The sequence below is a fragment of the Gadus chalcogrammus genome, chromosome 3 (assembly GCF_026213295.1).
Source record: "Gadus chalcogrammus isolate NIFS_2021 chromosome 3, NIFS_Gcha_1.0, whole genome shotgun sequence".
Classification (NCBI taxonomy): domain Eukaryota; kingdom Metazoa; phylum Chordata; class Actinopteri; order Gadiformes; family Gadidae; genus Gadus; species Gadus chalcogrammus.
The window spans coordinates 26,756,866-26,782,451 of record NC_079414.1 but is presented as its reverse complement, the minus strand read 5'-3'; the positions used below and the strand labels follow the sequence as shown (position 1 = coordinate 26,782,451).

The following is a 25,586-nucleotide window of genomic DNA, read 5'->3' as shown; positions in this document are numbered from 1 at the left end:
TCCTTGTAGGATTTGTCAGGGCAGCAGCGAACCTCAAATATGCCTTTCATCGCAATGCATCCCATTCATTAATGGACGACCTCGTGAAGGAATAGAAAACCCAACTGACCGAGGAGAAGGAGGAGAGGAGGTGCTTAGAGGAGGAGCACTGCGTCCGGCCGCGCCGCCTCGCCTCCCCGTGGCGTCGGTGTTCTGACCAAAATGGCCACCATGGAGAAACTAATGAAGGCCTTCGAGTCCCTGAAGTCGTTCCAGCAGCAGCAGGGTCCCCCCACGGTGGAGGAGCTGGTGCAGAAGCAGTAAGTGATCATCTGGAGGAGGAGGAGGAGGAGAAGCCAAACGCATCCCGGTAGCATCTCTGCAGACCCTGGGACTGTCTGGCTGATGCTGGCTCTCTCTGATGCTGCTGCTCGCTGGGCTGCTGGCTGTGCTGGAAGGATGCACTCGATTGTTTTGACGCTAGAGCTAGAGACGTCATATCTGGTCTGCGGTTCGAACAGGGGGCGAGATGTTTAATGGATGTGTAGATCTGCCGGCTCAGCGGTGTGGTGTGTGTGGAGGTCGGCCCCCCTTGCTGCGGACTCAGTGGTGTTGTTGTAGCGAAGGCACCTGCCAAGGGCCACAACACACAACACAGGACCTGTTTGTGTCCAGGTTCTGCTTATGCGATAGAATCGCTGCGTAAACCTGGACATATGTGGTGCATATCTACCATAGCGCACTAGTTTTAAGCATGCTTGCGACCCTGCGAATCGCAGACCAGATTTGTGTGTCTGGTGACAGCTGCGCTCCATTGTCTGTTGTTGACATGATGCACTTTGTTCCTTCTCGGCCGTTTCCACCTCGCTGGAAGTGGGAACTGAGAGGGTCTGGGTGTAATGGTTGTAGGTAAATGCACTTCTAAAGTGCACGAACGATTTTGCAATCTGTTGGTATCATTTTGTCCGTTTTCGGCTGTTTTTTTTTATGCCCCCCGATCCCCCTCTCTCTAGTTTTCCGCTTCTCCATCCCCCAGGAAAAGGAGCATTGCTGCCACTAGAAGCCCGCGTCACACATGCTACGAGTATGCGAGAACATTGTAGGGCCCATCTCGAGGTAGGACCTGTCTCGCTTTCTAATTGAACTACTAACCGAAGATACTACCAGCGTTCCAATGGGTTTCAAACTTGGTGTTCGATTAAATACACTAAGGGTGTTTGTTTCACGTGTTTACTCAAACCCCTTTAATACTGATAATGCTGTACTGCACAGCAAATGGTTCATGTGTTGCTGACTTGTTGTTAAAAATAGGACTTAGCTTCTTATCCTAGCTATCTCTGTTATATACAGGGAATGGGTTAACCTAGTGATTGCTACTGTACCGAGTCCCGACAGTCATATTTTGTTTTCTTTCTTCTGACATATTGTAAGTCGCTTTGGATAAAAGCGTCTCCTAAACGTAAATGTAATTATCCTTTAATTTGTAGTTGGGAATTTTTTTATTTGGATCAAGGAATAATTGTATAATATCTTGCCTGTATAATGCAGACATTATTTACACCTTGTGTTCAGTGCAGTGTATTCAGATGTAGATCAGAGTTTTAGACGTGAGGAGGGGTCAGTGTGCGTACTATGTCCGCTCACTGTCTGGACTTTGTCTCTGGGATCAGGACTTCTCCGGAGTTCCAAAAGCTGCTTGGCATCGCCATGGAGATGTTTCTTCTCTGCAGCGACGACAGCGAATCGGACGTCAGGATGGTGGCTGACGAGTGCCTGAACAAGATCATAAAGGTGAGCGGCGCGCAACTCTGTCCCCATCACGTCTGTATCACGTTCAGATGAGATGTAAATGCTATACAGTGTGTCCATTATGCTACTATGGCCCTATTGATCAGGGATCAAGTTCTCGTGGGCTTTATGTAATCACCAGTAGAGGGAGCTAAGCCAAGTGCAACATTTCTAATGAGGAGGGAAACTATCTATTTCCATAACTTGAAAGTAACAATACATTCTATAGTAGTGTTTTTTTTTTTTTAACGGATGACTTCACGGTTCATTGGCACTTGGTTCTCTGAACATACTTACTGTTCCTACAGCGAGATATTGTTGTTTCACTTTCTTCTGTCAAATGTACTTACTGTAAGTCCCTTTGGGTTAAAGTGTCTTACAAACGCCCTGAATGTAAATGTGGTGACAAGGTTTTTTCTCCTGCTCCTTCCTCAGGCTCTGATGGACTCCAACCTCCCCAGACTCCAGCTGGAGCTGTACAAAGAGATTAAGAAGGTAGACACTCCTAAACCATTTAGTTAATTCGATTTCTTAAATTCAGAAAATATTAACTATCCTTATTAGGCGTGGCATGGGGCTCAGGAGGCAGAGAGTGTTGGCTGGTAACCGGAAGGTCGCTGGTTCGATCGTTCGATCGTTCGAATGTGTGGATGAACGGGTGAATTGACCAGTTCGCCCACGTGCTGATGTGTGGTGGTGCTGTGTGCAGAACGGGGCCTCGCGGAGCCTGAGGGCGGCTCTCTGGAGGTTCGCTGAGCTCGCCCACCTCATCAGGCCACAGAAGTGCAGGTATGGACACACACACAAGCGCCCCGGATCCTGTAGAGCGGAGTAGAGACGAGAGCTGTCTGGAAACCAGTATCGGAAGTTCCTCCGATCCTGCCTAAAATTCAGCATTGGGTATCGGAGAGTACGCAAGTCCATGTGCCGATCCGATGCATCACGTGACTAGCTCACTTACTACTGAGAGCATCAAACACTACGGTGTTGAGCTGTGTTGGTTAACGGTCGGAATCGTAAAGTCGGAATGGGAAACGCGTCATCTCCGACATAAGTGCGTTCGAGCTACCAAGTTGGAAAAACATGGATCCATGGACGCATAACGACAAGAATACAAATGTATTATTATAATTATAGATTATAAATGTAAATGAAAAAATCTTTTGTAGTCAGTAAGTGAACCGACCTTACATCGCTGTCATCATAACGGAACCCTTCAATAAGAACAAGTGCTATCAATAACTACAACGCTAGACGCTGTATCAGTATACACTCGGTATCGGCCGACAGTTCAGGAATCAGAATCAGGAAGGATTTTTTTTTTTATAGGAGCATCTCTAGTTGAGACCAAAAGTTCCCCCCCACTGCTTCACGCGTCCGTCCCCTGTCCTCTGATTGGCCGTCCGCTGTCCTCTGATTGGCCGTCCCCAGACCCTACCTGGTGAACCTGCTGCCCTGCCTGACCCGGATCACCAAACGCCAGGAGGAGACGGTGCAGGAGACCCTCGCCGCCGCCATGCCCAAGATCATGGCCGCGCTCGGACAGTTCGCCAACGACGGGGAGATCAAGGTAACGGGCGCGGGGGATGGAGCTACACGCAACACTGCGGTGGTGGGTCGAAGGTCAAAGTCCTCTGGGCCTGATTGCAATGAGGCTCTGTGGAAATGAGCGTTTATCTTTTGGTTGATACATTGTATGTCGTACGTCCTGGCACTTAAAAATATTACTTCGCATTGTGTAGCGTCTTATCCTTTGGAGTTCACTCCCCTCCCACATCAAAGTCTCCAACCCTCTCTTCTTTCAAATCTGCACTCAAAACATAACTTTTTACACTAGCCTTCCCCACCTAACTCCCACCTAATTCTTCATGTTTAACCTCTGTTTTTTCTTTTAATCCTAGTCTGTTTTATTATGTCTGTTACATAGTTTTGACAGGGCAATATGTAAAGCGTCTTAGAGTACCATATTAAGCGCTATATAAATTTAATTTATTATTATTATTATTATCCTAGCTATCTTTGTTGTATACGGGGAATGGGTTAACCTAGTGATTGTTAGTGCTTGGTTCTATGAACATCCTTGCTGTAATGACAGTTATATTGTTGTTTCTCTTTCTTCTGACAAATGTACTTATTGTAAGTCGCTTTGGATAAAAGCGTCTGCTAAATGCCCGGAAAGTAGATATTAGTTAATAAAGAGAGTGTTTAGGGATCAACAGATATAACAGAGTGAGGTGATATCAATATGACCTCACCCTGTAGCGGCCCTTGTTTCCACCCTGATCGAACCCCTTGTGGATGGCGTCCGTGTTGCAGGTGCTGCTGAAGTCGTTTGTGGCCAACCTGAAGGTCAGCTCTCCCACCATCCGACGCACGGCCGCTAGCTCGGCCGTGAGCGTGTGTCAGCAGTCCAGACGGCCCAGCTACTTCTACACCTGGCTGCTCAACGTGCTGCTGGGTGAGACACATGCACACACACACATTCACCCGCACAGTCTCACCGTCGTACAGTCGTACCGTCGTACCGTCGTACCGTCGTACAGTCGTACCGTCGTACAGTCTCACAGTCTCACAGTCTCTCAGTGTCACAGTCTCACACTGGCACACGCATGCTCACGCACTCGCGCACACACACACACGCTCACAAACTAACACACTCACTGATTGAAAAACAATCCAACACTCAGCCAGGTTCCAACAGCTTGTTTAACAAAGAATACGATGCACGGTGCAGGATTTTAGTTTATCTCAACACGGTGACCAGTTTATCTTCTCGAAGACCTGTGTGGCTAACACACACGCACACACTCACACACACTCACACACACACACACACACAGACACAGACACAGACACAGAGCGAGAGAGAGGGTCTGACGCGCTGTCCCTCCCCCCTGAGCAGGCCTGCTGGTGCCGGTGGACGAGGAGCACCCGAGCCACCTGATCCTGGGCGTGCTGCTGACGCTGCGCTACCTGCTGCCGCTGCTGCAGCAGAACATCAACGGGCCCAGCCTGAAGGGCAGCTTCGGCGTGATGAGGAAGGAGGTGGACGTCCAGCCCACGCCGGAGCAGCTGCTGCAGGTTCGGTACTCCGGTGGACGCGAGCGACGGCGTGTGCGTGTTGCGGGTCGTTTCTGCCTACTGCGGGCGCTCTTAGTGATCCCCGCCCCCCTCACGCCCCCCCTTCCTACCTCTGCCATGGGTTGCGTTCCCGTACCTGTGATTGACAGGATGGACGGATAACCCCGACCAATCAGGGGTTGGGATGCCGTGATTGGTCAGAAGTGAGCCGGGGCAGAACTTCTCGTAACAGCCGCGATCGCAGCGTAGCACGCTCACCTATGATGGATGGTCTTTCTGCTTTAAATTTAAATCAAATTCTAGCACTTAAGATAGATAGATGGATAGATATATCGCTACAGAACCTAATGAGTGAAAGTGAATGTCCCTGATCCAACACTTGATCTAGAAATACTCCAAATCATCACGTTATATTTAGCTCTGTATCGGATATACTAATAGTACTTGGCGTTGTGTAGCATCTTATCCTAGCTATCTCTGTTGTATACGGGGAACTGGTTAACCTAGTGATAGTTAGTGCTTGGCACTTGGTTCTATGAACATCCTTACTGTACCGACAGAGATATATTGTTGTTTCACTTTCACTTTGAACAACATATTGTTGTTTCTATTTCTTCTGACAAATGTACTTATTGTGACTCATTGTGTGAAAGCGTCGGCTAAACGCCTCACGGTTAATGTGCGTCCCCCCCCCCCCCCCCCAGGTGTACGAGCTGACCCTCCACTACACGCAGCACCGCGACCACAACGTGGTCACGGCGGCGCTGGAGCTGCTGCAGCAGATGTTCCGGACTCCGCCCCCGGAGCTGCTGCACATGCTCATCACGCCCGGCAGCATCCCGCACGCCGGCGTGTTCCGGCAGGACGCCGAGGGCCGCGCGCGCTCCGGCAGCATCGGGGAGTTCATCGGTAAACACGGTGAACGTCGGACGTTGGGGGGGGGGGGGGGGGGGGAGGCCAGGTGGCACAGCAGGGGTTGGGGGGGAGGAGAGAGGGGAAGGGTTGGTGATGGAGTCGTCGGGCCCTTTTATCGGACGGGTTTATTTAACGGAGTTTAGAAGATGGGGTCACGGTGAGACCCAGCAGCTTTCAGGTACCGGCAGCCGATGGTGCATCACCCACACAGGGCTGATGTTTGAACCATCAGGACTTGTTTGGGTCTTGCCTGCCTCACCCAATCATGGGTGATGTCTGTCCATGTTTAACGCAGTTTAGATCATGGCGTCACGTCGGGACCCATCAGCTTTCTGTACCGGACATGTTTGGGTGACGTCTGTACCATCAGATGGTACAGACGTCACCAAAACATGTCCGGTACAGACGGCTGATGCTACGGTCCTCACGCAAACATATCCGCTCAGACGTCACACAAACCGAAACATGCCCGGTACATGTTTGGGTGATGTTTGTGTGACGTTCGTACCATCAGTTTTCTGTACGGATGGTATGGGCATCACCCAAACATTTCCGCTACGGTCGGGTAATGGCACGGACGTCACCAAACAGGGATGAAGTCTTCCTTTGGGCCATTTGGCCATCTTGGATTACTTAGCCTGTATTTCCACACGGTAAGCAGTCCAAAAAGGCCATTTGCTAAAACAATCTGAAGCCTTAAGTGATTAGTTGGCTGCTGAATCGTAGCTCCGTAATAACTAATCCATACTGTGCTAAGGTGTTTGTCCACTAAGCTCTTTAATGAGTGCCTGCACCCCCTGCTAAGGTTTCTGCATCTCGGCTCTCTGCTTTCTAACCCGTCCCTCCATCGATCTTACTACGGTGGATTCCTTTTGGGCCAGAAAGCTGCTGGAGCTTTTAGTGTCCTCTCTTTTCTTCACTGCCTCTCTTCTCTTTTCCTCTTCTGCTCACTGTCTCCTAACACACCAGCCGGGGGGGGGGCAGCCTGCAGTCCCCTCGTCCCCAGGAAGCAGAAAGGTGATTGGTCTACGTTGGTGTGTGTGTGTGTGTGTGTGTCTCTCTGTGTGTCTCTCTGTGTGTCTCTGTCTGGGTGTGGGTGTGTGTCTGCCTCTGTTTGTGTGTTTGTGTGTCTCTGTCTCTGTCTGTGGGTGTGTGTCTGTCTCTCTGTGTGTGTGTGTGTGTGTGTGTGTGTCTCTGTCTGAGGGTGTGTCTCTCTTTCAGTGGGTGTGTGTCTGTTTGTGTGTGTGTGTGTCTGTCTCTGTCTATGTGTGTGTCTGTCTCTGTCTGAGGGTGTGTGTCTCTCTTTCAGTGGGTTGGTGTGTGTCTCTGTCTGTGGGTGTGTGACGTGTATGTCTCTCTTTGGGTTTTGTATGTGTGGGTGTGCGTGTCTGTCTAGCTGTGTGTGTATGACATTTGGTCAGTTATAATCAGAGCACATCTCTTCAATATAACCCAATACAACCCTACGTGCCTCTAGTTTTATCCCTGATTCTCTCTACTCTTCTTCTTACTCCTGCTCTACTAACCCTAACCTGTGAGCGTTGGGCTCCTGTGTGTGTGGGTGTGTGAGCTGTGTGTGTGTGTGTGTCAGCGGTGTGTGTCGGCGGTGTGTGTGTGTATCAGCAGTGTGTGTGTCTGCTGCTCGGTCCAGTGAACAGCTCCTCTTGGTTTCAGGCAAGATGCTGTCTGGGGAGGAGGACGGGCTGGAGGACGACCCCGAGAGAGCAGACCTCCCCTCTGGCTCCTTCACAGGTGAGAGGCTCGCCTCACACCTGGCCTCTGAGAGGGAGGGAGGGAGGGAGGGAGGGGGAGGGGGAGAGAGGGAGGGAGATCAACATCAAGGAAAGGTCCACAGGTGTATCCTGTTGTTTTACTGTACCCTCACCAACGATAGTGACTCTGTCACATAATGACCCGTTAACAAATACGGTCTGATGAATCCAGACAAACGAACAGACAGACAGATGTGCACAACCACAGACAGATGTGCACAACCACAGACAGACGAACACAACCGTCCAAAGTAACACAGCGCCAGAGAAAGCGCTGCCGCTCACCTCAACAGAGACCTGTATGAAGCAGCTAGTAGTAGATCCGGTGATCTTCCTCTTGGTACAGTTCTCTGTTGAGGTGAGCGGCCGTGCCTTCATGGATCATCAGTCTCTGTGGCGCTGTGATTGGCCGACAGGTTGTTGCCCCCGTGTGGGGAGTAGCGTCCTCCGTCCTGTCTCCTAAAGCCCCCCCCCCCTCTCCTCCTCCTCTCCCCGTCCCCAGCGGCGGTGGTGGGGGCCGACAGCGCGCCGGCCCCCCAGGCGGACATCATCACGGAGCAGCCTCGCTCCTCCCAGCACAGCCTGCAGCCGGGCGACTCGGTGGACCTCAGCGCCGCGGAGCAGGCCGGGGGCGGGGCCGGGGGCGGGGGCGGGGCCGGGACCTCCCCCTCGGGGACCCCCGAGTCCCCCAGCGGCCCCGACGAGGACATGCTCAGCCGCAGCTCCAGCGGGGGGGCCAACGTGACCCCGGAGACGGCGGACTACACCACGCCCGAGAGCGCCACGCCCGATAGGGGGCCGCTGGGGGACGGCGGTGGGGGGGCGGAGCCCGGCGACTGCTCGCTGGCGCCCAGCGACTCATCCCAGACGACCACGGAGGGGCCGGACTCGGCCGTCACGCCCTCGGACGTCGCGGAGCTGGTCAGTGGAGAGCACGCTGTGTGTGTGTGTGTGTGTGTGTGTGTGTGTGTGTGTGTGTGTGTGTGTGTGGTGTGTGTGTGTGTGTGTGTGTGTGTGTGTGTGTGTGTGTGTGTGTGTGTGTGTGTGTGTACTTGGGTGTGGGTGTGTGTCTGTACTTGGGTGTGGGTGTGTGTCTGTACTTGAGTGTGTGTGTGTCTAATGGTGTCTGTGTGTGTGTCTCCGGCTGTAATCGGGTCTTTGTCTGTGTGTCTGTACTCGGGGGTGTGTGTGTGTGTGTGTGTGTGTGTGTAATGGGGTCCATGTCTGTGTGTGTGTGTTTTGAATCGTCAGGCCGTACGTTTTAATTGAGTGTGGAGAGGAAAGAGTAAATCTCAATGCCTGCCAAAGAGAGCGATCAGATTAATTGTACCCTCTCCCGTGGTCTCGTTAAGCGTTGCCTGGGAAACGGAGACCTCAGAATGGTGATTAACTTGAGGTCCATCGACACAAATGTCTTTAAGACTGGGAGCAGAGAACGCTTGCTTAACTCCTGGCCTAAAGTCGGGGGTCAATCTGTGACAGTAGCTCAGGAGGCAGAGCGGGGTGGCTGGTGACCTGAAGGTCGCTGGTTCGATCCCCGGCTCCTCCTAGCTGAGTGTCGAGGTGTCCCTGAGCGAGACGCCTCACCCTGACTGCTCCTGACCAGCTGGCTGTCGCCCTGCGGGGCTGACTCCGCCGTCGGTGTGTGAATGAGTGACGAATGGTTGTATGTCGCTGCGGATAAAAGCTAAATCCCCAAAATGTATATCTGTAAATGTGTCTAAATCTCTGATCTAGTGCCTTGCTTCTGAACCCCGCACGCTCTGCTCATTCTAACGTCTGGTGTTGGACCCCCCCCCCCCCCCCACCCCCACCATCCCATCTCACCTCCCCCCCCCTCGCCTTGTCGCAGTTGCGTTCTCAGTTGCCGCGGGCGACTGCGCTGCCGCCCCCTTCGCTCTCGCCAACGTCCACCGAGGGGCCGGACGGCACGGACAGCGACACCTCCTCGGCCGCCGGCACCCCCTCCTCCCCCTCCTCCCCCGTCTCCCTGTCCCCCTCCCCCTCCTCCCCCGTCTCCCCCTCCTCCCCCTCCCCCTCCTCCCCCTCCCCCTCCTCCTCCTCCTTCTCTGCCACCTCCTCTAGCACTAGTGACCAGGTCAGCCGATTGGACACTTGTTTCACTGATCAGAAGTAGCTTGCTTTTCTATTGCCGTTTCCTCCCCCCCCCCCCCCCCCACCATCCCCCCCTACTTCCTCGTTGGTTGAACCCGATGCACCCCCCCCCCCCCCCCCCCCCTCCATCCATCCTGCGGTCCTCATGATGGCTGCCTTGGCCCCGCCAGTACTGACGCTGTACTGGTCCCAGTACTGGTCCCAGTGTGTTGTAAAGGTGCTGTGATGCTCTGCTGGTTTTTGAACGGAAAAACCGAGGCAGCATCTGACTCTTAGAGGCTTGCAGAGAAGATCTGGTTTGTAGAAGCATGATAGCTTCCCCCTTTTGATGTCCACCCCCCGGCTCCTGGTTAGTGATGGGTTAGTTTGTTCTGTTTCTGAATGCGCCACAGGCTTTTGTTCAGCCTGTATTGGATCAAAAGCCTGCGTACTTCTCCTGCTTTTGACAGCAGAACCCGTGCCCCCCGAGAGCTGTCGAGTGCTTCCAGTCCTTAAGCTTTTACTTTTACCCGTGAGACGTTTGGTGGCTCCGTCCAGTTTCCTTGATCCGAGCATGACTTTGGAGAGGTTGTTTTGTCTCCTTTGAACTGTTCAGTATGTTTGTTTTCAACCCATCCAGCCCCAGTCCCACCTGTCCTCCGGTTCAGAGATGGTTAGCTAGCTAGCCGGCTACAACCCTGAATATTTTGTGCTTCTTCCTGCATGGGGGTGGGATTTCAACAGCAAGACTCTCGTAGCTGTCACTAAGTGCCTCTCTCTTTCTCTCTTTCTCTGTCGCTCTGTCTCTCTGTGTCTCTGTCTCTCTGTGTCTCTGTCTCTCTGTGTCTCTGTCTCTCTGTGTCTCTGTGTCTCTGTGTCTCTGTGTCTCTGTCTCTCTCTCTCTCTCTCTGTCTCTGTCTCTGTCTCTGTCTCTGTGTCTCTCTGTCTGTCTCTCTGTCTCTCTGTCTCTCTCTCTCTGTCTCTCTGTCTCTCCGTCTCTGTCTCTGTCTCTGTCTCTCTGTCTCTGCTCTCTCTCTCTCTCTCTCTCTGTCTCTCTGTCTCTCTGTCTCTCTGTCTCTCTGTCTCTCTCTCTGTCTCTGTCTCTGTCTCTCTCTCTCTTTCTCTGTCTCTCTCTCTGTCTCTGTCTCTCTGTCTCTGTATCTCTGTCTCTGTCTCTGTCTCTGTCTCTGTCTCTCTCTGTCTCTGTCTCTGTCTCTCTCTCTGTCTCTGTGTCTCTCTCCCAGGTATTGGACGGCAGTGACAGCCAGTACTCGGGGATGCAGATCGGAACCTTGCAGGATGAGGAAGACGACGGCACCGCCCCCGTCCACAGCGACCCCCCAGAACCCTTCTCCCACTCCATACTGGGTGGGTCCCAGTTACTATCAGGGCACTTAGCAGACGCTTTAATCCAATATAACCCAATAACCCAATGAGTACATTTGTCTGAAGAAAGAGAAAAAACAATATATCTCTGTTGGTGCAGTAAGGATGTTCATAGAACCAACAATCACTAGGTTAACCCATTCCTCGTGTGTGTGTGTGTGTGTGTGTGTGTGTGTGTGTGTGTGTGTTGTGTGTGTGTGTGTGTGTGTGTGTGTGTGTGTGTGTGTGTGTGTGTGTGTGTGTGTGTGTGTGTGTGTGTGTGTGTGTGTGTGTGTGTGTGCGCGCGCGCGTAGCTCTGAGCAAGCCTCACCTGCTGGACGGCAGAGGACACAACAGGCAGGGCTCGGACAGCAGTGTGGACCGCTTCGTACCGAAGGAAGAGCCGACAGAACCCGAACCGGAGAACAAGGTACGAGAACCAGGCATGGAGGAACTAGACCTGGTCCCCTACTGGGACTAGATACAGGGACTAGACCTGGTCCCCTGCTGGGACTAGATACTGGGACTAGACCTGGGCCCTACTGGGACTATGTACTGGGACTAGACCTGGTCCCTTCAGAGACTGGATCAAAGTGCCATCACGTCTTATCCGAGTGCATCTTTTCTTTTGTTCCCGCCCAGCCCTCGAGGATCAAGGGTCCTATTGGCCACTACACGGACCAGGGGGCGGAGCCTCTGGTGCACTGTGTCCGCCTCCTCTCCGCCTCCTTCCTCCTGACTGGACAGAAGAAGGGTGAGCAGACGCATAATGAGCACCATTTACATTTACACTCGGGCGGTTTAGCAGACGCTGTCATCCAAAGCGAATTAAAACCATTTATGGACACGTTCACACACCGACGGTGGAGTCGACCACGCAGGGCGACAGCCAGCTCGTCAGGAGCAGTCAGGGTGAGGCGTCTCACTCAGGGACACCTCGACACTCCGCTAGGAGGAGCCGGGGATCGAACTAGCAACCTTCCGGTTACCAGCCAACCTGCCCTGCCAATACCAAAAAATAAAAGACCTCCATTCTTCTAACTATAACTAATGTTATACAGAGGCGCACTTTATCACTGTGTAATGACATGGCAGGAAGACTATGTTTTCATTGATTGGGTAAGACCGCGGCAATAGAAGTGGGACAAAATATCGATAGCGCGTTATAGCCTAGCCCTTCCGCGTGCGATGCGAGAATCGATACACTCGCGTCAAATATCAATATAATATTTTTATATTTCTTTTTAAATTTGTATTATTTATTCCTGAGGAGTTAGACAGGAAATATCGCCCCAAATATCGATATTTCATTTGATAAAATGATGCGCTCTGAACAGATTTCCTGTGCTCGCTGTCCCCCAGGTCTGGTGCCGGACAAGGAGGTGCGTGTGAGCGTGAAGGCGCTGGCGGTGAGCTGCGTGGGGGCGGCGGCCGCTCTGCTCCCCGAGGCCTTCTTCAACGCCCTGTACCTGGAGCCGCTGGGCGGGGTCCCGGCCGACGGTACGGCCCCCCGGGGTCACCGTGTGTGTGTGTGTGTGTGTGTGTGTGTGTGTGTGTGTGGTGTGTGTGTGTGTGTGTGTGTGTGTGTGTGTGTGTGTGTGTGTGTGTGTGTGTGTGTGTGTGTGTGTGTGTGTGTGTGTGTGTGTGTGTGTGGCTCTTTTACGTTGACGGCAATGCAAAGTCGCTTCACTTATTGTCGACAATTTCGATTTTTTGCGGAACTAGATTATTTAAATTCATAATCTTTAATAATAATACATTTGTATTCATTTAGCTAAGCATCCATGTTTTTCCGACTCGGTAGCTCGAACACACGACGGTCGGGGATGATGCGTTTTCCATTCCGACCGGTAACGACCGCAGCATCCCACCGTAGTGTTTGATGTTCTCTGCCCGTGTGGTTACTGAGTCACGTGATGCTTCGGATCGGCCCATAGACTTGCGTACGCCGATACCTATACTGCATTCCAGGCAGTATCGGAGGAACTCCCGATACTGGTATCGGTATCGGTATCGCTATCGGTACAGCTCTAGCCCCCCTCCCCCCCCAGCCCGGTGCCTCCCTGACGCTGCGACCCTCCCCCCCCTCCCCCCCCTACAGAGCAGCAGTACATCAGTGACGTGCTGGAGCTGGTGGACCACGCGGACCCCCAGATCCGGGGGGCCACGGCCATCCTCTGCGGGGCCATCCTGCAGGCGGTGCTCATCAAGACGCGCTACAACATGCACAGCTGGCTGGCCGGCGTGCAGAAGGCAACGGGTACGACCCCGCCCCCCCTGACGGGGCGTCGATGGGGTACCCGGGACTCGGGGCTGCACGATGTGTCGTTTTCGTATCGCAATCGCGATACGTGATATCAAAAAGATCTTCTTTTTTATTTCATTTTTTTATCCAATTGACAGTTCTCCTTTTCCCCTGAGTTAATCTACAAGAGAAGTCTAACTATAATCCAACTATATATAACTGAGTTTACTTAAACTGAAGGGTTCTTGGATACAGTTTGTTGCTAGGGAGTGACGGAGAGCCACCGATCACTCATCATGGTGATCAGTTTATGATCAGACAACCGAAGCAGTCTCAGACAGCCCCCGCTAGTCCTAGAACAAAGCTTCAGCATGAGCCAGCAAACAGATTTGATTCCAATGAGAACGACGACATTTGTATGGATTTATTTTGGTTACAGAAAAGACGACGTTGACCCAAAAACAACGAGAGCGCCTTGCAATTGTTGCCACAACAAAAGGCAACACCACTACTACATGTTCCCATTTAATTGACCATCATAGAGCTCTGTATAACGAGTGCAAACCAAATCTGAATGCCATGCGTCGCCAATGCCGCATAATATCGCAGAAAATAAAAAATATCACGATACAATTCTATATCTTTTATATCGTGCAGCCCACTGTGGCTCCTGCCGTCTCTGATCCATTCCTGAGTGGGGCTGACCCGTGTCCCGCCCCCTCTCCAGGTAACCCTCTGTCCCTGGTGGACCTGGTGCCTCTGCTCCAGAAGACCCTGAAGGACGAGTCGTCTGTCACCTGCAAGCTGGCCTGCTCCGCCGTCAGGGTGAGGGGTTGTGGGCCGATGGGGGGCTGTGGTTCACTGCTGTGTAGGGGTGGGACAGAATATAGATGCAGAGATATATCGTAGCCCTTCTTCGTGCGGTACGAGAATCGATACACTGGCGCCAAATAGTGATGGAATATAAAAAATGAGGGGGGATTTATTTAGCATTTTCAGGCTTTGTCCAAGAAGAGTTAGACAGGAAATATTGCCCCAAATATCGATATTTTAATTAATAAAAGGCGCTCTAAACAGATTTCCCGCACTAGTTGCGCTCAACACATGAATGAAGGAAACTTGAACGGAAGTTTACTAACCAAAGTTGAGTGACCAAAAACTCAGTATGGACCGTGAATAAAGCACTTGACCTTTTCACGGTCATTTTGTATTCCTCGTTTAGACATATATCATGATGTACACAGTTATAGGATTGTCTAACAATATATTGATTATCGCAGAATCGAGTAAACCTCGGTATCGTGGGCCGTGTGTCGCCCATCGTGAGGTACCGTGTGCCTCCCGGCCCCCCAGCCGTGGATGTGTGTGTGGCTAACCCCCCCTCCCCCCCCTGGGTGTTCCTGCAGCACTGCCTCATGACGCTCTGCAGCAGCACTCTGAGCGAGCTGGGCCTGCAGCTGCTCATCAACCTCCTAGCCCTGAGGGACTGCTCCTATTGGCTGGTCAGGACGGAGCTCCTGGAGACCCTGGCCGAGATGGACTTCCGGTACGACGTCGTCTTGCGTCGTGTCCTGTGATCAGGCATCAATGTGTAGACGACGTGTATGGACTCGAGGTTGATCGTTTGTTTAATCCTGCTCCTCTAGGTTAGTGAACTACCTGGAGAGGAAGACTGAAGCATTACACAAAGGAGACCATCACTACACTGGGGTTAGTGATGGTCGCACACACACACACACACACACACACACACACACACACACACACACACACACACACACACACACACACACACACACACACACACACACACACACACACACACACACACACACACACACACACACACACAGTGAAGGAGAGACCAACATAGTGGGTGGACCCCCTGGTCCTCTCTCTGTCGACTGCACAAGGAGCTCCTCCCATAACAGTGAATCTAATCAGAGCGATGAGCCTCATTTCCATGTCTCGTCTCCGGTCCGCCTTGCTCTAATTAATCTGTTCCCCTTCTGCTTCCTCCTCCAGCATCTGTGTCTGCAGGACCGGGTCCTGAACAGTGTGGTGATCCACCTGCTGGGAGACGATGACCACAGAGTGAGGCACGTGGCCGCCTCCATCATCAGCAGGTACTGGCTCGCGCCCCCACTTGTTGTAGAAGTACCAGAGACGTCGGAGAACCCAACGCAGGCGTTAAGGATTTATAACATCATCCGCCAGCGCACACAGCTTTTGGCCGTAATATTATATCAAACAGATATAGCGCTCCGGGAGTCCGCAAACGGTAGCGAATACTTTTGTTGCGGTTCAATCTGGACTTCAGGGAGTGAACGCTGATAGGCCGACACGACAAAGCGTCAAGCCTCAAAGCGAATTTCGCGGGAAACATCAAATATTTCTTGTCAAGCGAAATACGCGTGAACCAGCTGGTTTGCCACGCAGCGTTCATTCATTCACGCCACAATTTTATCGGGTGGAGAAGTCGCCTCTCAACACGTCTTTGCACTGACTTTGTATGGATTCACGGCGAACGTGGGGTGAACGCACCTTCACTCAAGTTATTTATATTCCACTCGTCCCCCCCCCGCCCCCCCCCCCCCCCCCGCCCCCCCCCCCCAGGCTGGTGCCGCGGCTGTTCTTCGACTGCGACCAGGGCCAGGCGGACCCCGTGGTGGCCATCGCCCGGGACCAGAGCTCCGTCTACCTGCAGCTGCTGATGCACGAGACCCAGCCCCCGTCACACTTCACCGTCAACACCATCACCAGGTACAGAGCCCCCGTCAACACCATCACCAGGTACAGAGCCCCCGTCAACACCGTCACCAGGTACAGAGCCCCCGTCAACACCGTCACCAGGTACAGAGCCCCCGTCAACACCGTCACCAGGTACAGAGCCCCTCCCACTATAACACCGTCACCAGGTACAGAGCCCCCATCAACACCGTCAACAGGTACAGAGCCCCCGTCAACACCGTCACCAGGTACAGAGCCCCTCCCACTATAACACCGTCACCAGGTACAGAGCCCCCGTCAACACCGTCACCAGGTACAGAGCCCCCGTCAACACCATCACCAGGTACAGAGCCCCTCCCACTATAACACCATCACCAGGTACAGAGCCCCTCCCACTATAACACCATCACCAGGTACAGAGCCCCTCCCACTATAACACCATCACCAGTACAGAGCCCCTCCCACTATAACACCGTCACCAGGTACAGAGCCCCTCCCACTATAACACCGTCACCAGGTACAGAGCCCCTCCCACTATAAAACCGTCACCAGGTACAGAGCCCCTCCCACTATAACACCGTCACCAGGTACAGAGCCCCTCCCACTATAACACCGTCAACAGGTACAGAGCCCCTCCCACTACAACACCATCACCAGGTACAGAGCCCCTCCCACTATAACACCGTCACCAGGTACAGAGCCCCTCCCACTATAACACCGTCACCAGGTACAGAGCCCCTCCCACTATAACACCGTCACCAGGTACAGAGCCCCTCCCACTATAACACCGTCACCAGGTACCCTAAGGCCTCCCACTATAACACCGTCACCAGGTACAGAGCCCCTCCCACTATAACACCGTCACCAGGTACAGAGCCCCTCCCACTATAACACCGTCACCAGGTACAGAGCCCCTCCCACTATAACACCGTCACCAGGTACAGAGCCCCTCCCACTACAACACCATCACCAGGTACAGAGCCCCTCCCACTATAACACCGTCACCAGGTACAGAGCCCCTCCCACTATAACACAGTCACCAGGTACCCTAAGCCCTCCCACTATAACACCGTCACCAGTACAGAGCCCCTCCCACTATAACACCGTCACCAGGTACAGAGCCCCTCCCACTATAACACCGTCACCAGGTACAGAGCCCCTCCCACTATAACACCGTCACCAGGTACAGAGCCCCTCCCACTATAACACCATCACCAGGTACAGAGCCCCTCCCACTATAACACCGTCACCAGGTACAGAGCCCCTCCCACTATAACACCATCACCAGGTACAGAGCCCCTCCCACTATAACACCATCACCAGGTACAGAGCCCCTCCCACTATAACACCGTCACCAGGTACAGAGCCCCTCCCACTATAACATCGTCACCAGGTACAGAGCCCCTCCCACTATAACACCGTCACCAGGTACAGAGCCCCTCCCACTATAACACCGTCACCAGGTACAGAGCCCCTCCCACTATAAACACCATCACCAGGTACAGAGCCCCTCCCACTATAACACCATCACCAGGTACAGAGCCCCTCCCACTATAACACCATCACCAGGTACAGAGCCCCTCCCACTATAACACCATCACCAGGTACCCTAAGCCCTCCCACTATAACACCGTCACCAGGTACAGAGCCCCTCACACTAACACCGTCACCAGGTACAGAGCCCCTCCCCCTCACAGGGTAACGCATGGTACGGTATCCGTTAAATAGCCCACCATAAGTACAGAGCCCCTCCCACTATAACACCGTCACCAGGTACCCTAAGCCCTCCCACTATACACCGTCACCAGGTACAGAGCCCCTCCCACTATAACACCATCACCAGGTACAGAGCCCCTCCCACTATAACACCGTCACCAGGTACAGAGCCCCTCCCACATAAACACCGTCACCAGGTACAGAGCCCCTCCCACTACAACACCATCACCAGGTACAGAGCCCCTCCCACTATAACACCGTCACCAGGTACAGAGCCCCTCCCACTATAACACCGTCACCAGGTACCCTAAGCCCTCCCACTATAACACCGTCACCAGGTACAGAGCCCCTCCCACTATAACACCGTCACCAGGTACAGAGCCCCTCCCACTATAACACCGTCACCAGGTACAGAGCCCCTCCCACTATAACACCGTCACCCAGGTACAGAGCCACCTCCCACTATAACACCATCACCAGGTACAGAGCCCCTCCCACTATAACACCGTCACCAGGTACAGAGCCCCTCCCACTATAACACCATCACCAGGTACAGAGCCCCTCCCACTATAACACCATCACCAGGTACAGAGCCCCTCCCACTATAACACCGTCACCAGGTACAGAGCCCCTCCCACTATAACACCGTCACCAGGTACAGAGCCCCTCCCACTATAACACCGTCACCAGGTACAGAGCCCCTCCCACTATAACACCGTCACCAGGTACAGAGCCCCTCCCACTATAACACCATCACCAGGTACAGAGCCCCTCCCACTATAACACCGTCACCAGGTACAGAGCCCCTCCCACTATAACACCATCACCAGGTACAGAGCCCCTCCCACTATAACACCATCACCAGGTACAGAGCCCCTCCCACTATAACACCGTCACCAGGTACCCTAAGCCCTCCCACTATAACACCGTCACCAGGTACCCTAAGCCCTCCCACTATAACACCGTCACCAGGTACCCTAAGCCCTCCCACTATAACACCGTCACCAGGTACAGAGCCCCTCCCACTATAACACCATCACCAGGTACAGAGCCCCTCCCACTATAACACCATCACCAGGTACAGAGCCCCTCCCACTATAACACCGTCACAGGTAACCCTAAGCCCTCCCACTATAACACCGTCACCAGGTACCCTAAGCCCTCCCACTATAACACCGTCACCAGGTACCCTAAGCCCTCCCACTATAACACCGTCACCAGGTACCCTAAGCCCTCCCACTATAACACCGTCACCAGGTACAGAGCCCCTCCCACTATAACACCGTCACCAGGTACCCTAAGCCCTCCCACTATAACACCGTCACCAGGTACCCTAAGCCCTCCCACTATAACACCGTCACCAGGTACCCTAAGCCCTCCCACTATAACACCGTCACCAGGTACCCTAAGCCCTCCCACTATAACACCGTCACCAGGTACCCTAAGCCCTCCCACTATAACACCGTCACCAGGTACAGAGCCCCTCCCCCTCACAGGGTAACGCATGGTACGGTATCCGTTAAATAGCCCACCATACCAATAATATCGAGGTTGCAGCTACTCTGCAATAGGGTTAGGGTTACATATTATTGGATACATCCCGATAGATGTTTAGCTAGTAATAACAGATGACTGTGAAAAAGTAAAGTGCTGGATTTCTGTCTTTATTCGTGGTTCAAACTGAGTTATTCAGATACTCGTCTTTGGTTGATTGACTTCCGTTATAGTTTCCTTCAATTGTCTGGGTACCCCCTCCAGTACTCCAGAGTACCCCTAGGGGTACGCCCCATTTGAGAACCCCTGCTTTAAAGCTTCAACCCGCTGGAGGTCCTGAGCTTCCCGTCTCCTCCCCCAGGACGTATCGCGGCTACGACCTGTCCACGGGCCTGTCGGACGTCACCATGGAGAACAACCTGTCCAGGGTCGTCACGGCCGTGTCCCACGCCCTCACCTCGTCCACCTCCAGATACCTCACCGTAAGACAAGCCCTGAGGTCCTCCTCCTCCACCTCCTAGGAACGGACTCAACGTCCCTAACAGAAGCTGCTGCGCTGAACGCTAATGACTGTGTGTGTCTGTGTGTTTCTTTTTGTGTGTGTGTGTGTTTGTGTGTTTCTCTCTTTTTGTTTGTGTGTTTGTCTCTTTCTGTGTGTTTGTGTGTGTGTGTTATCTCTCTCTCTTTTTGTGTGTGTCTCTCTGCGCGTGTGTGTCTCACTCTTTTTGTGTGCGTGTGTGTGTCTCTTTTTGTGTCTCTCTCTCTCTTTGTGTGTGTGTGTGTGTGTGTGTGTGTGTGTGTGTCTCTCTGTGTGTGTGTGTGTGTGTGTGTGTGTGTGTGTGTGTGTAGTTCGGGTGCGTAGAGGCCCTGTGTCTCCTGGCCTCCACCTTCCCGGTGTGCAGCTGGAGCACCGGCTGGCACTGCGGCTACGTCAGCTCCAGCGCCAGCTACTCCTCCCGCTCCGGCCTGAACCGCGCCCGGAGCCGCACGCTGAGGTGGGTACACACACGCCCTCTCTCACTATCTCACTCTCTCACTCACTCACTCACTCACTCACTCACTCACTCACTCACTCACTCACCCTCGCTTTCTGTCTGTCTGTCTGTCTCTCTTGTCACTCTTCTCTCTTCAACCCGTCTCTCTCTCTCTGCCTCTATGTCTCTCTTGTCACTCTTCTCTCTTCAACCTGTCTCTCTCTCTCTGCCTCTCTGTCTCTGTCTCTCTCTTTCTCTCTCTGTCCCTGTCCCTGTCTGTCTGTCTGTCTGTCCCTCCACTCTTCAACCCGTCCCTCCGTCCTGCAGTCTGTCCCAGCCTGGTGGGGCCCCCGCGGCCCCCGGCTCCTCGGCGGCCCCGGAGCCCGAGCGGAGGACCCTGACGGTGGGCGTGGCCAACATGGTTCTGTCCCTGCTGACGTCGGCCTGGTTCCCCCTGGACCTGTCGGCCCACCAGGACGCCCTGCTGCTGGCCGGCAGCCTGCTCGCCGGTAGGTCACCACCCTGTCCACGGACGGATGAAGGGATGAATGAATGGATGAATCTAGGGATGGATGAACGAATGAATTCAGGAAGGAGTGAATGAATTAATTCAGTAATGAAATCAGGAAGGAGTGAATGAATGAATCAGGGATGAATGAATGATTCCAGGAAGTAATGAATGAATGTATTCAGGAAAGAGGGAATGAATGAATTCCGGAAGGAGTGAATGCATAAATTCACGAAGGAGTGAGTGAATTAATAAAATCAGGAATGAATCCAGGAAGGAATGAATGAATGAATTCAGGAAGGAAGGAAGGAATGAATGAATTCAGGAATGAGTGAATGAATGAATGAATTCAGGAAGGAGTCATGTGTAGGCCTGTATAGTGGGTGAGTCTGATCTATGCAGGGACATCCCAGTGTCTACTGGGATGCCATCCCAGTGTCTACTGGGATGGCACTGCGTGCATCAGGCCTCCGCCCTCTGTAGAACCACAGCCATCACACTAACCCCGGTCTCCGTGGTTACCCCGTCTCCGTGGGTACCGCCTCCTCAGCGGCCGCGCCCAAGTGCATGCGCAGCCCCTGGGCCGGGGAGGAGGAGGGGGGGGCGGGCGGGGCGGGCCCCAACGCCGGCGGCCCCGCCCACAAGCCGGAGGAGCCCTGGGCCGCGCTGTCGGAGCGCTCCCTGGTGGCCATGTTGGAGCAGCTCTTCTCCCACCTGCTCAAGGTGCTCAACATCTGCGCCCACGTGCTGGACGACACGCCCCCCGGACCTGCTGTCAAGGTAACCCCCCTCCCCCCCCCATCGCCGCCGCTGGACGCACGTCGCTCAGAGATGACGCGTTTCCAACTCCGACTTTCATACGTCCGAGCGTTAACCAACGCAGCATAGCGCCGTAGTGTTTGACGTGCTTTGTCTGTGTTTCGGTCCCTCCCCCGCAGGCCACCCTGCCCTCGCTGGCCAACACCCCCTCCCTCAGCCCCATCCGGAGGAAGGGGAAGGAGAAGGACCCCATCGAGCCCAGCATCACCCCCATGAGCCCCAAGAAGGGCAGCGAGCCCAGCACGGGTACGAACGCACGCACACACAGGGACACGGACACACACACACACACGGACTCACTCACACTCACTCACTCTCACTCACTCACTGCCCCACACTCACTCACAGACTGACACACACACACACACACACACACACACACACACACACACACACACACACACACACACACACACACACACACACACACACACACACACACACACACACACACACACACACACGACCATGCTCCCTTGAGGACCGGGCGATGTCTGGCCTCCTGACCCTCACCCTGACGTCGAGTGTGATCGTTGTTGTTGTTGTGAGCAGGACGGCCGGGCGACGGTACCGGCCCCCCGGGTGTCAGCAAGTCCAGCACCATCGGCAGCTTCTACCACCTGCCCCCCTACCTCAAGCTCTACGACGTCCTCAAGGCCACGCACGCCAACTACAAGGTGGGCGTCGCCCACTGGCGCTGCACTGCGCTGACGGGAAGATCAGCTTCATGTTGGTCCTTTAAAAAAATGTCCTTCAAGCTAGAAGGACAGGAAGTCATTCCAGCTTGAAGGATAAAGCGCCAAATTGATTCATCGATTCTCATAACGCACGATAAGGGGCAATGATATACCTCCGTATCGATGTTTTTTCACACCCCTATTTAATAATATATCTGCACAAGTCACAGTAAAATGTAGCTAACGCGTCTACACTTAACAGTTTGGATTCTGCTGGGTCTCTATTAAAGATCGCTCTCGCTACGACGTAAACCGTACGATGCCTTCGTTCGTCTCCTAGGTGACGCTGGACCTCCACAGCAGCCAGGAGAAGTTCGGGGGTTTCCTGCGCTCTGCGCTAGACGTGCTGTCCCAGCTGCTGGAGCTGGCCACGCTCCACGACATCGGCAAGGTACGGCCCGCCCCCGCTCTGTCACTCCGCAGTCCAATCCGACGTGTAAACACGGACACATTGCCTGGTCACGCCTGTGTAACCTCAGTTGTGGTCCCGTTGCCCGTGTAAACACTCGCTCGTTGGCGTCCTTATCTGTGTATGTGCTCAGCCGATTGACAGAAGGACGTGGGAACATACACACAAAGCTGGCGTTGTGTGTGTACCATCACTGTTTTCATATCTAAACCAAGCTATAATAAATAAGGCCTAAAAAAAATAAAAGTTTGGTTCCTGTTGGTTGTCAGTTGAGGTCATGGGTAGGTAGGGAATTTATTTTATTTTATTTTTTTACTTTATTTTTTCCAGCGGCAGCGAATGATAGGTAGGTTGTTTTCATTTAAAAACGAGAAAAATCGCTCATCCTTGTATAGAATGAAGAGGAGCTGTACAAAAACGTAATTATAGTTTGCATAGAAAATAAAATATATATATATATATATATATTTTTTTTTTTTTAAAGCTCATTTAATTATTTGGGTCGTACATAACATGACGGGGTCGGTCGGAAACCGGAAGCAAACCAACATTTTTTTTAGGCCAAAGCAATGTCGTGATACTCTCCGTGTTCCTTGTCAGTGTGTGGAGGAGATCCTGGGCTACCTCAAGGCCTGCTTCCTGAGGGAGCCCACCATGGCCACCCTGTGCGTCCAGCAGGTCAGTGCCCCGCTGTGTGTACCTTGTTGACCTCAGTCTGATCCCAGATCTGACGCCTGCCTCCCTGTTGGTGCTGTGTGTGTGTGTGTGGCGCCCCCCTGTGGCTGCGGGGCTGAGCCGTGCCCCGCAGCCCGCGGGCTCCACGCAGAGAGACGCTGGTTCCTGCCGACAGGGCCTGTAAAGTTATCGGGTTCCCTGTGCGATGGCTCCACACAAACCTCTCAGAATGGGGCCTTTCTCCCGAATTCTAATATGTTTTGTGTATGTTGTGATTCATGCATTGTTGTGCATGTTATTGTTTATAGTTTTTGTGTTTTTAGTTTTAATGCTAGGGTAGGCCATTTGAAGAAAGCAGCCAGAGTATTCTAGGTTTTGAATGTGTTTTGGGGGAGTGGCAACCCTCCAAGGCCACGCCCCCAAAACATGTGACTAGCCTGCTAGCTTAAGCAATAGCTCTGCCTAGCTGTGTGGACGACTCGGGTCATTCACAATCAGTGCACGGCAGGTAAATGGGTAGATAAATAGGTCATCCAATCAAGGAATACGACAAAAAAAAAAGCTTCTAAAACAACTGCCTACTGCAGCTTTAAGCGTCAACATTGTGAAGTGGTGCAGCAGAGTCCGACCCAGTCCCGTGGTTCATAAACCTCTCCCTGTCTGGTGTCCACCAGCTGCTGAAGACTCTGTTCGGCACCAACCTGGCCTCCCAGTACGACGGGGCGCTGAGCGGGCCCAGCCGCTCCCAGGGGAAGGCCCTCCGGCTGGGCTCCTCCAACCTGCGGCCGGGCCTCTACCACTACTGCTTCATGGCGCCCTACACGCACTTCACCCAGGCCCTCGCCGACGCCAGCCTCAGGAACATGGTGCAGGCGGAGCACGAGCAGGACGCGTCCGGGTGGGTCACCTGCAGATGTTCCCTTACCTTTTTACATCCTTCCCGATTCGATTCCTGAACTCGAGTATCGGCCGATACAGAGAATATACCGACACAGCATCGAGCATTGTAACTGCTCATAGCACTTAGATTGCCTTCATCGTAAGATTCTCATACGATGAAGGCAATCTAGGGTGGGTTCAATTACTGTCGACTGGTTTTTAGGGCTAACAAACCGACGTCCCCGTCTCTCTCTGTCCCTCCAGGTGGTTCGATGTGATGCAGAAAGTGTCCAATCAGCTGAGGTCTAGCATCACCAACGTGACGCGGCAGAGAGGAGACAAGGTAGGCCCCCCAGCCTCGGACCCTGTTCTTGGGTGAACTCGGAGCTCTCCCCCCTCTCCCCCCTCTCCCCCCTCCCCCCTCTCCCCCTGCCCGGTTTCCCCCCTGCCCAGTCAGTAATGACCTCATGCCGTTGTACCTCCGCAGAACGCCATCCACAACCACATCCGTCTGTTCGAGCCGCTGGTGATCAAGGCCCTGAAGCAGTACACCACCAGCACGTCCGTGGCCCTGCAGAGGCAGGTCCTGGACCTGCTGGCCCAGCTCGTCCAGCTCCGCGTCAACTACTGCCTGCTGGACTCGGACCAGGTGGGACGCGGGCCGGGGTTCCTCTCTCCGTCACCCTCATTGTTTCTGGTTCCTGCTGCCTTCTGATTCTAATGCCTGCCCCCCTGAAACCCTTTCAGGTGTTCATCGGCTTTGTCCTGAAGCAGTTTGAGTTCATTGAAGTCGGCCAGTTCCGGTAAGACTTCCTCTCTCCCCCGTACCGGGGGCCGCGTCTCCAAGCAGGTCGGACCCTCTAAGCGCGTGCATCGTGTGCAGCGTTTCCCCCAGCACTGTATGGTGAAGGCGGCCGCCTTAGCAACCATAAGGCCCCGCCTTGACTACCAATGCATTAAAAAAAAAAAAAAGAATCATTTATTAATAATAAATATATATTTTAATATAAATATTTTTAAATTATTATGCATGAACAAAGTAGAAATCTCTCGTAGGGAAAGAAAACATACTCAGATATAAAAAATAAAGATAAAAAGCATCGGTTATGCTGTTAACAACAATGGTCGTGCCATAACGTTTTTTGAATGGAATTCAAAACTTGACTAAGATATTTTCTGGGGGAGACTGGTGTGTGTTCTACCGTGAACCTCCGTCCCTCCACCCCCAGGGACTCTGACGCGGTGATCCCCAACATCTTCCTGTTCCTGGTGCTGCTGTCGTACGAGCGCTACCACTCCAAGCAGATCATCAGCATCCCCAAGATCATCCAGCTGTGTGACGGCATCATGGCCAGCGGCAGGAAGGCCGTCACCCACGGTGAACCCCCTGCACACACACGCACACG

At 53.2% G+C, this 25,586-nt stretch overlaps 1 protein-coding gene and 1 non-coding gene across 5 annotated transcripts in view; both read left to right on the top strand.

The window, feature by feature from the left end:
• Positions 1-1,144: 1,144 nt before the first annotated feature.
• htt (huntingtin) overlaps positions 1,145-25,586 on the top strand; it is a 50,435-nt gene continuing 25,993 nt past the window's right edge. For all 4 annotated transcript variants that reach the window (XM_056587039.1, XM_056587037.1, XM_056587038.1 and 1 more), the window contains exons 1-32: positions 1,145-1,770; positions 2,203-2,262; positions 2,477-2,556; positions 3,199-3,337; positions 4,084-4,225; positions 4,670-4,848; positions 5,553-5,757; positions 7,438-7,515; positions 8,038-8,456; positions 10,874-10,997; positions 11,309-11,424; positions 11,637-11,748; positions 12,357-12,494; positions 13,096-13,254; positions 13,967-14,064; positions 14,646-14,785; positions 14,886-14,949; positions 15,265-15,365; positions 15,856-16,002; positions 19,541-19,661; positions 20,029-20,174; positions 20,481-20,662; positions 21,212-21,441; positions 21,600-21,726; positions 22,033-22,157; positions 22,498-22,608; positions 23,227-23,304; positions 23,976-24,199; positions 24,445-24,523; positions 24,668-24,829; positions 24,928-24,983; positions 25,410-25,558. In XM_056587039.1, the coding sequence (XP_056443014.1) occupies positions 1,612-1,770; positions 2,203-2,262; positions 2,477-2,556; positions 3,199-3,337; positions 4,084-4,225; positions 4,670-4,848; positions 5,553-5,757; positions 7,438-7,515; positions 8,038-8,456; positions 10,874-10,997; positions 11,309-11,424; positions 11,637-11,748; positions 12,357-12,494; positions 13,096-13,254; positions 13,967-14,064; positions 14,646-14,785; positions 14,886-14,949; positions 15,265-15,365; positions 15,856-16,002; positions 19,541-19,661; positions 20,029-20,174; positions 20,481-20,662; positions 21,212-21,441; positions 21,600-21,726; positions 22,033-22,157; positions 22,498-22,608; positions 23,227-23,304; positions 23,976-24,199; positions 24,445-24,523; positions 24,668-24,829; positions 24,928-24,983; positions 25,410-25,558 (4,450 nt within the window). In that variant the 5' untranslated portion in view covers positions 1,145-1,611. The remainder of the gene's footprint in view (positions 1,771-2,202; positions 2,263-2,476; positions 2,557-3,198; positions 3,338-4,083; positions 4,226-4,669; positions 4,849-5,552; positions 5,758-7,437; positions 7,516-8,037; positions 8,457-10,873; positions 10,998-11,308; positions 11,425-11,636; positions 11,749-12,356; positions 12,495-13,095; positions 13,255-13,966; positions 14,065-14,645; positions 14,786-14,885; positions 14,950-15,264; positions 15,366-15,855; positions 16,003-19,540; positions 19,662-20,028; positions 20,175-20,480; positions 20,663-21,211; positions 21,442-21,599; positions 21,727-22,032; positions 22,158-22,497; positions 22,609-23,226; positions 23,305-23,975; positions 24,200-24,444; positions 24,524-24,667; positions 24,830-24,927; positions 24,984-25,409; positions 25,559-25,586) is intronic.
• Positions 23,392-23,521, top strand: LOC130380238 (small Cajal body-specific RNA 14). The gene has a single exon (XR_008895239.1). It is a non-coding gene; the product is annotated as a small Cajal body-specific RNA 14 (non-coding RNA).